Source organism: Adiantum capillus-veneris, chromosome 8, assembly GCF_014529385.1.
Source record: "Adiantum capillus-veneris isolate H3 chromosome 8, ASM1452938v2, whole genome shotgun sequence".
In the NCBI taxonomy this organism is placed as follows: Eukaryota; Viridiplantae; Streptophyta; class Polypodiopsida; order Polypodiales; family Pteridaceae; genus Adiantum; species Adiantum capillus-veneris.
Genome location: NC_140938.1, coordinates 137,440,355 through 137,449,712, shown reverse-complemented (window position 1 = coordinate 137,449,712; position 9,358 = coordinate 137,440,355). Strand labels below are relative to the sequence as shown.

Below are 9,358 nucleotides of genomic sequence, written 5' to 3'. Positions count from 1 at the left end.
TGGATGTTGTAGTAGACATGATTGACAAAAGAGAAGGTATGAAAGACAAAGAGAGCATGAGAGAATATAGAAGAAATTATATCCACATGGATGATGATTGAAACACTCACAAAGATCACGATGATTGTAGAGATAGATGCAATGTATATGTTGGTAGTGATGATGATGATGAATGCAGAGATGGGAGCAAGAGGCCTTTAGAGGAATGTAACTCATGCATGCTTTTTGACACGCAAAAGGGTGACTATGGGTTGAAACCTTAAGAGTACTTTTCCCTCGTTTTGAAGGTCTTCACAGAGCCAACATTGCTTGCTCTGACGTAGGAGTGATGATGGAAAGTTTTGATGTAGTGACCCCTACATAGGCAAAGCTACCTAGAAGCAAGTGTATAGAGAGAGAGAGAGAGAGAGAGAGAGAGAGAGAGAGAGAGAGATTTGGAGCCATTTCTCACGGTTACAGAGAGCAAGAGATGGTAACTCAAAAATAGTGAGAAGCAAGAAAGGTTTGTTGGAAGCATGGCAATAATGAGCACAAAAAACGAAGCAAGAGCAATTGAGATGCAACCACGACTCCAGCTCAACAACACTGCAAGGTACGTTATTTGCATCCGATTTTTCATCCTATGCATTTTCTTGGTCCAACACAAGGTCTACAGAGCAAAGCACAACTTTCATTTCTTATAATTTTTGGAGAGACCATACGGCACTTCTGCATGATTTTCATTATACAATTATAATTTTCACTCTGTGACACTTCATCGCAAGACGAAATGTTTAACAATTTACATTGGTTTTATGTAGCTTGACACAAACATTGTCCTCTGGCTTGGACAATTGATGACACGCGTACACGATTATCAGGTCGGTAGTGTAGCTTAATTTTTATTTGCATTGATGCTTTTTATTGATTTTTAGTTTTTCAATGCTTCCTTAAGTTTAGTTTAGCTACATGTTTTCGTCAGTATTACATGCTCAATCTTGATCATCATATCTATATATCAAATAGACACACACTTTTTTACTCATAGTTAAGAAATTCAACTTATATATTGTAGTACTCAATGCACTATGTACATGTTTATTTTATTCTTAGGTGGTTGATATCAAACTACGTATGTCCTTATTTGGCAATGCATTTCCTATATTGTAACCCAACGTTCTCTTCTACAAAATCATTGTTTAACACAAGGAAAACCCTTTATCCCAACGTTTCCCTCCTCAGATATGTTTTGCATGATCGACAACCAACACAACACATAACTCTCTCTCTCTCTCTCTCTCTCTCTCTCTCTCTCTCTCTCTCTCTCATAAATAAGAAAAAATTGGCTACTCTTGATTTAGAGTAAGATGGGTCTCCAGTTTAAAGATTGACTAGACGATATTACCAAGCTGAATGACAATCTATAAACAACTACCAAAGTAGGTTAAACAGTAGGGTTTAAGTAAATTGATTAAGCTGCAACCCTTTGCTCGATTTAATTGTCTCTTTTAGTAGCCCTTTTGTTGTATACTCAGCTCTATGACACACAACTTGCTTCTTTCCAATGCTCATAAACCTAAGCCGAGCTATATTTTTCGCCTATCAATTGGTCCTACTCATCCCCTCGTGTTTCACAACAAAAGTCGATGTGATAGCAATCACAACCAACTAAGCAAGTAACTAATGTAATAAACATCTACGTATGTCCTATTATGTTCCACAGATGTTCTATAGCAACATCCACCAAGCAAGAATAGTAACTTCAATACTAGACGTTTGATGTCAATTACGTATGTCATGTTCTATAGCAATGTCCACCAAGAAAGACTAGTTTTCTTTTTTAGGCATGTTAAAGGCCTTAGTATTCATGTGGATGAAGAGCGTATCTCTAGTTGTTTGACATGTGTCCTTCAAAGGGGCCTTAAAAGTCTTGAAGAGAAAGATATGATATCCTTTTAAATGCTATTTTCCAAAAGGTGTATTCACTTCTTTTGACATATGAAAGAGATTTTAGAGAAAAAAGAATTAAAGAGTGTATTCATTCATAGGAGTTTGATCCCATGATGTGAAGTATTAGCTCAATGAGTTGTTTTTTTAATATTTTAATTCGCAATGAGTCCTTCATTTAAGGAATTTATATTGGCTCAATGAACTTTTTTAAAAATATTTTGATTTGCAAAGAGCCCCTTCATTTACGGAGTTTATAAAGATTCATTTTATTAAATTATTTTATTATTTCTTATGCTTATTAAATTTATCTTATTTATGATAGCATTTTTTTAAAAAAAAGTTTTTCAATGTGTCTTTTTACTTTATTGTTTTTATTTTTCTTTATTTTAATTTTTTTTTCAAAATATTAATGTGCAATGTGCACCTTTCACCTTATCATTCAAGTGGGACCCTTGACAATATAAATTATTTGTGATTGATAATACAAGTTTACATTATAACAACAAAAATCCCATGTAATTGCAAGCATTTATTTAAACGTACTTTCCATAACTCTCATGCCTTAGTACCGTCTCGCCTTGTTAAGGTGGAGTACACTTGTTAATGTCTTCTCTTGTATGGTTGGTTTTAGCAAAGCCAAAAGAGAAAATATATGTCACTTTCGTTGAAGAAAACTAGCAAAGTTTTACACAAACAACTAACCTTAAAAGAAAAGTTGAAGCATTAAAAATGGAATCGACGAATTTGTTCTGGAAAATTGTTTTGATGTCACAAAGGTATACGTGGTGGGGTGTGATCAAGACACTTGTGTGTCGTAAGGAGCCTTTTCTTTGGTTGGGACCCAAAGGCATCACAAAGATTTAGAAATTTTCTCATGTAGGAAAACGGAGTCTTTTCCAATGTTTTTCATATAATGAATAACATCATGAGCTTCTGCTCGAGAGGCTCCGCATACCTAGCTAAGTACGATTGGGGACAGAGGACCGTCGGCTCGTCCCCTGCCCCCAATCGTACCTAGCTAGGTATGCGGTGCCTCTTTCACAGAAGCTCATGATGTTGAGGTAAGTCACAATGTGGGAATTATTGTGAGAATTTGCCCAAAACTTCTTGTGTTGGGACCCAAAGGCATCACAACAGTACAAGAGTCAACAACAAAAAGTTCCTCACTTAGACGTGAATCTTGTTGAAATTTTTGCATCAAGTGCGTGAAGTGTCAACATGACTACCTACACACAACCCTCATTTTATCGTATGCATCTTTCTCTTCAATGAACTCCATCAATGTTTAAAGACATATATTTCCTTACCTTGCACCTATTTTGTCTTGTTTACTCAGAACTTATCCATCCATTTCAGTAACATGCCTCCTAATCCGTGCTAGGGAAAAATCACTTTTCCAAACATACAAAAATCCTTTCCTTGATTTTGCCAAGAGGAAATTTTAGAAAATTAGGTTATTTATTCACATTTTTACACTATTTTGGGGCAGAATTTCTTCTTTTCCCCTTGCCCTCAACTGACATTTTTGAAATTGAAAACGGCACAATATTAAGCTGAGACATATTTTTCCTTAACATTGTTCCTAATTTGGGGTTTGATTTTACAAGGCAAATTTAAAAGTTTATTGGTGGGATAAAACCAAACTTGTATAGCCAAAGTTGTACTATGATAGTTACAGGATTTTACAAAACCTAGACCCTTGATTGATTTTTGAACTACATAAGTAGTCATGGGTAAAGGGTGGATTTTTGGGTGCAAATCTAAACCATTGGAAAAAGCTTTCCAACTAATGCCACATGGCAACTTAATAGTAATAAATTTTATTTTAAATTATTTCTTTTAAGAACTTGTGAGAGGGTGTTGACATTTGTGTGCCTCTCTTTAAAGAGGGGCTTTTGTAATATATTGTAAACTAAAAAGTTGATTGTTGTCACACCTTTTTCCAAAAAAAGTAACCTTTTATTTCTCTAACAAAGAAGCCTTATGCTAAAAAAAAAGAATTTGTTTTGGATTCTTGCTTTGAGAAAATTAAAGAGAGAGAAAATAATCAACGGTCAGCATTCAATTGAGGAGAGTTGTGTAATTGAATTTTCTTTTTAATGGTAGTGCTTGGTAATAGAGTTATTAGGAAGTTGCCATGATTTTAACTAATTTAAGAGGAAAGATTGTGAAATAGTGGTGACTAATACACTTGACTACTGAGGATGGATGATGATTGAATGCGATTCAAACAATGATTAAGAGGTGGGCAACTTGATTAATCAAAGAAGAGAGAGTAGAATGTGTGATGCTAATGAGCTTCTGATACACGAGGGTTGACATCAAATGTAGACATGATCTGTCAATTGCCTCAATCAAAGCATCGAGTCAAAAAAATTTAGACAGTACACTAGAAAAATGAGGCCCGGCAATCTTTGCAACACCCAATGACCAAATGGTGTTTATCTAGCTTACAAAAGCACATAATATATATTATCATAGACTATATTTGATATTACCCAAACGCTTATGCTAACGCGATGCTTAGTATTGGAACTAGCATTAATGCTTTGCAACATTGATTCAAATAATAAGTCATCTTATAGAAGAAACCTGTTCAGCATTTATTTGCATATCCAATACTAACAAGGTAAGTGCTTGCTATATGAAAGTGGCTTCTTAGGGGGGGGGGGGGGTAACCATTATGGGTCACCCCTCCCCTCCCTTCACTAACTGCACCCTTCCAAGGTGCAATTAGCGAGGGGGGTCTCCTCTTGCATGAGTAACTGCACCTTTTGGGCTGCGACTGGATTACCTTTAAAGTAGCCTGCCTCCTCTTGCCTGTGTAAGCATGAAAGTTATCAAGTTAAAGGCAAAAAGACTCAAAAGTCACATCAAAGTTTTCATGTACAAGGAAAAATTTACACAAAGAATGGCCTACCTAACCATATCCACAAGGACAATGCCACGATGCAAGTAATGAACAACAAAAGGTGGCAATAGCTCCACCTTTGTGTGCACAAAAGTGAGAGAAAGGACTGAGGACTCAAATTAATGTGAGAATGCTTTTCCCTTGACCAAAGGCTAGTGCAAGAAAGGAAACTATGGATCAGGCTGAGACCTAAAGGCAGAAGCCCTTGGTTATGAGCAAATTTTATATATTTTAATGTAAATGCTTCAAATTTTGACCTAAAAACTGTAAGTGTTTTTGTCGGATAAGAAAAATGTTTTTGGCAAGCCCTGTTATGGTCATAGCATCTCGAGCTTTGATCCAAAGAGGTGGACAATAGGCCAATAGCCTCTCATTGTCCCCCTTATTGATTACTGCGAAACTAGCACCATTTCACATTGCAAATTGACTTTCATGAAATTTATTTAGATTTTTCTGAAATGAGAAAGACTAAATAAGGCTCCGAATGAGCCATAGAAAGTCATTGCAGCCTGCTTAGGCAAGATTTTGATTCTATTATAGATCCTAGTGTAATTCTACATATTTATCCACTAAATATCGATGGTATTTTAAACTGCTTGAAGTAACCCCTAATATGCAGGCTTTTCATGATCATAACAAACCCTTTTCCTATTCGATCTGTGTATCTCCCTTTTGATTGGTACCAATCTGTACGCTTAAAATGTGTCTAAAATGGGACTAAATAAACCCTTCCGATGGAACTCCATTCCGATGGAACTCCAGTGTATTGATTACAAAGTCGCAAGTGAGCCCCCCGAGGAAGTAGTGCAAAACATTTTTTCTGCCTTTCAACCTTCATAACCATTCTACTGAGAGGATGTTGATAGGTATCTGGTTCACAAAATCATAGCTATTCATCTTTGTGAAATATTAAGTCTTGCTTGCCAAAAAGCCACTTGATAAAGGACTCTTTTGTTAGACATAGCAATTCCTTACACCAAGGCATAATGGACTCTTTCCCTGTCAATTTTATGTACCCACAAACCAAAGCAACAATTTCTCTCCCTCAAAGCTCTCCTTACAAATTCCCTCCAAAACATCTTCCTAGGACATCTTCATGGCAAGGTATAAGAACAACTTCCTAGGTTTGGATTTGACTTCTCTCCCAAAGGGGACATGCCTCTCGGGCAATGATGAATTTCAAGCGCTTCTGCCTATGTGGCAAAAGCGCAGGCCTTTAAAAATTTCAAGATGAAAAAAAAAATCAATTCCTTTCGATAGTGCCACGTAGGCTCTAGTGCTCGAAATTTAACCGAGGGGAGAAAGTAGAGCTATTACCCTTTAGGAAGAAGCATTGATCTGCTCTATAGCATGCAAATAATGAGACATCGAATGCTCAAGTCAATGACTGCCATGAACCAGAGCCTAAAATCGTAGCATTCAGAAACCTTAACAAACACTTACCATCGTACCTTTGGCATCACTGGCTCCTTTGTGCCATCATGACATAATGGAGCCAGAAGCGTCTGCTGGGGGCCAATTGGGGACGACCGCATCTTGAATTGAAATCATCTCTGTCTTACCTCCATACACTTTAGGAATTTGGTCGGCACCAAACTCCTCGATGAGGGCGTCACTTGCCTTGTTGCCATCCAGGAAAAAAATCTAGGTCAAAAAAAAGGGTAGCAATCATGCATACTTCTGGTTTGGAAGCAAAAAAAAAAAAAGGTAAAAATCAAAGTTTGAGAGAGGCCAAAACTACATACTACCCCTATGTTTCTCAGTTTCATGGCTCCCAAATTCTCTAGAGGGTTTTGTCACAGCGCTTCGAAACTAGCAGTGCTCGCTGGATCCCTAGAGACGAAAGGATACGCAGCCAAAGCACATGATTTCTTGAGCTCTCTCAAACAACAATTGGCGCATGCCGCGCACGTTCCATTCAGAAGGCCAGAAGAAGATTCCTTAAGCTCTGTTAAACAACAATTGGCATATGTTTCACATTCCATTAAGAAGACCATCACAAGAAGTAGAAGGCATCGGCTGGGTACAACAAGTCTAGAGTCCGACACACCTGATTGCCCCTTTTGTGGCACATCCCTTTTTGATGTTCAAAAGGTATGCTAGTTTTAGCAAACTCAGATCTTAGAGGGCCTTAACTATCAAACCTGCCACCTGCTTTGAAAGGCCAGACATTTCAACAACTTCTACCAGCTTTTATGCTTTCTATTCCCCTACAAAGCTCTAAAGGAGAATTCTTGGGCACTACATGTTTTACTTCCCTCTACCTCAATTAAAGTCGAACGTTAAGACTTTGTCAGACCGCATACATATATTTAAGTTTCCGAAACACCTGTGTGTGAGTGTGTGAGTGTGTGTGTGTGTGTGTGTGGATATAGAAGCCAATACCTTTTCTCGTGTCACTTTGTCAATAAAAGGTGACACCATTTTCCAGAAAGATGTGAATATTGAGGGCACCTTCACAAAATACAGCCTCGCCATTCGCTCTGGGTAATAGTTCTGGAACGAAAACGAAGCTACACACTTAAAAATCAAGGCTCACATGGAACAAGGAGAGAGAATCAGAGTACCTGCAAGAGATGGAGGCTTGAGAAAAGAGACTTGATGTCCATGTTCTTGTATCCAATTCCTTCCAAATCCACAATCGTGACATACTTTTCAGCACCGGCCTGAGCACTGAAGAGCAACCATGCACAAGAAATATCAGTTCATGAAAGCCGCATACGGCTTGTGATGTCATGTTACATGCATGCCTTACTCAATCAAACCTGTACCTGGCTATGGTTTTGTCCGCTGCGTACACCACAAATCCTAACTCAACAGGCAAGATCAAAAGAAAGATATCATAAATGCATGGTGTGCATATGCCTATAACATGTGCAGCCTCATGAAAAGCATACATCTTACTCTTGAACTCTTGGAAGTCGGTACTCCTGTAATGATGGCGAGCAATCATGAAAAGAAGAGGGTGGCCCGTCTTCTTGCAGACGCCTTGCAGAAAGGCCTTGCCCTGGGCCAGCTCACTCTCTATTTGGCTCTCTGAGATGAATCCGCTAGGTACAAAGGAAGCTCTCCATGTCTGGTGCTCCGCCAGCATCTTTGCAGCACGAGGCACGTGCATTGCGCGCGCACGCAAGAACCTCAACAGCATGGGGTCGTCGATTCCCTGCATATGTTGAGCGATTTGAATGCCTGCGCAGGAATATGAGTAGGAGCAGAAGGGGAAAGCTGTAATTAGTACCTGCATGGAGACGCCTTGCGCGAGGAGAGAGGTGCGCATCTCGGCGAGCTTCGTCTGCATGCCATCGTCCTCCAGCGGCCGGACGTCCATGCTGCTTGCTACTGCTCCTCGTCTACCTACGAAGGCAGCAGCTTGCAACCCTGGGTACAACTTTTCAACTAGAGTGCTTCGTCAGCCTGTATAAGCGGAAGTGGATAACAAACTGAAGGCGATTTCAATTAGAGAGAGCAAGCACTCAACAAGAGTATACATCCGAAAAGAAGATTGTCGAAATGAAAGGTGAGAGAGAGAGATAGAAAGCACGTATTATTTGTTTTGCACAAACTTTCTTGCGCCAAGTGAGTGTAAGTGATTGAAACGATTTGATGAAAATAGTATGCCAAAAAATTGAAGAATTATGAACGGAACATTGTATGTAGCATGCAATGATTTCTTTACAATGAAATGGACAAATCTTATGTGGAGAAGAGGAGGAGGACTATATTGATAAGATGCTCTTCAGAGTGACGCGTGTGGGGAACTCGTTGATAGAGAAATAGCGCGAAACGAATTGTTTAGCTGAGTGAAGGTGGTTGGGGACTACGTTAGAGTAATTTAATTCTATAGTTTCGAGTAGACCGAGCACGTCTGCAATCTACACGAACAACATACAATGGTGTTTTGTGGAGCAACTAGCCAGCACGGCGATGTCGATGGTGATTTGTCGAATGAGTGTATCCCAAGTGATGTAATGTGGATGCCATGGGGTAGGTGGTTGAACTGGCCATGGAATGAACTCGCTCCATTTATGCATGTAGTGTTTGAGTACCCGCTCTTGCAAATGTGGGTAAAGACAGTATTGGAACTTGTACATTGCAGTTTCAAATTCTGGTTGTTGCTCAATCAGATCAGCTAGAATTGGCCTACCCATTCTAAACTGAAAAGAAAAGGCATTTAAATCAAAACAGTTGATAAGTTGTCATGCCTGTCATAGTTTGAATGGAAACAGAAAGAGATTGTTGTAGGCAATGATCAAAATTATGTGACAAAGACAGTGAACAAAACAATGAAATAAAGACAGCAGAAGTTTACAGCTATACCTTCGTGTTTTTTTTCAAAAAATAATATTTTCTCAACCTTGGTGGATGTCCAGAACAAACGTTATAACCTAATGCAGTTGTTGTCTTGTGTTGTTTAATATAAAAAAATTCTAAGTTTCTAGCTTTATGAATATTGGTACTGGTTGCTAAAGTGGTAATTTCAAAATTGTTCTCGAAAGGAATGTGTGTCTGAATGTCCGC

General features: G+C 38.6%; 1 protein-coding gene across 5 annotated transcripts; it reads right to left on the bottom strand.

The window, feature by feature from the left end:
* Positions 1 to 4,456: 4,456 nt before the first annotated feature.
* LOC147453031 (SEC14 cytosolic factor-like) lies at positions 4,457 to 8,295 on the bottom strand. Of its 5 annotated transcripts, none has more exons than XM_086518551.1 (7): positions 8,079 to 8,282; positions 7,745 to 8,003; positions 7,612 to 7,630; positions 7,408 to 7,513; positions 7,226 to 7,336; positions 6,284 to 6,484; positions 4,457 to 4,749 (listed from the first exon to the last, which is right to left on the bottom strand). In XM_086518551.1, exons 1-6 carry the CDS (start codon positions 8,166 to 8,168, stop codon positions 6,320 to 6,322), a joined length of 750 nt encoding a protein of 249 aa, XP_086374677.1. In that variant the 5' UTR covers positions 8,169 to 8,282; the 3' UTR covers positions 4,457 to 4,749; positions 6,284 to 6,319. The 5 variants fall into 5 exon arrangements, with proteins under 5 accessions (XP_086374677.1, XP_086374675.1, XP_086374676.1 ...); XM_086518549.1 differs by having other exon boundaries at positions 7,612 to 7,648; positions 8,079 to 8,280; XM_086518550.1 differs by having other exon boundaries at positions 6,292 to 6,484; positions 7,612 to 7,648; positions 8,079 to 8,280.
* Positions 8,296 to 9,358: the final 1,063 nt, after the last annotated feature.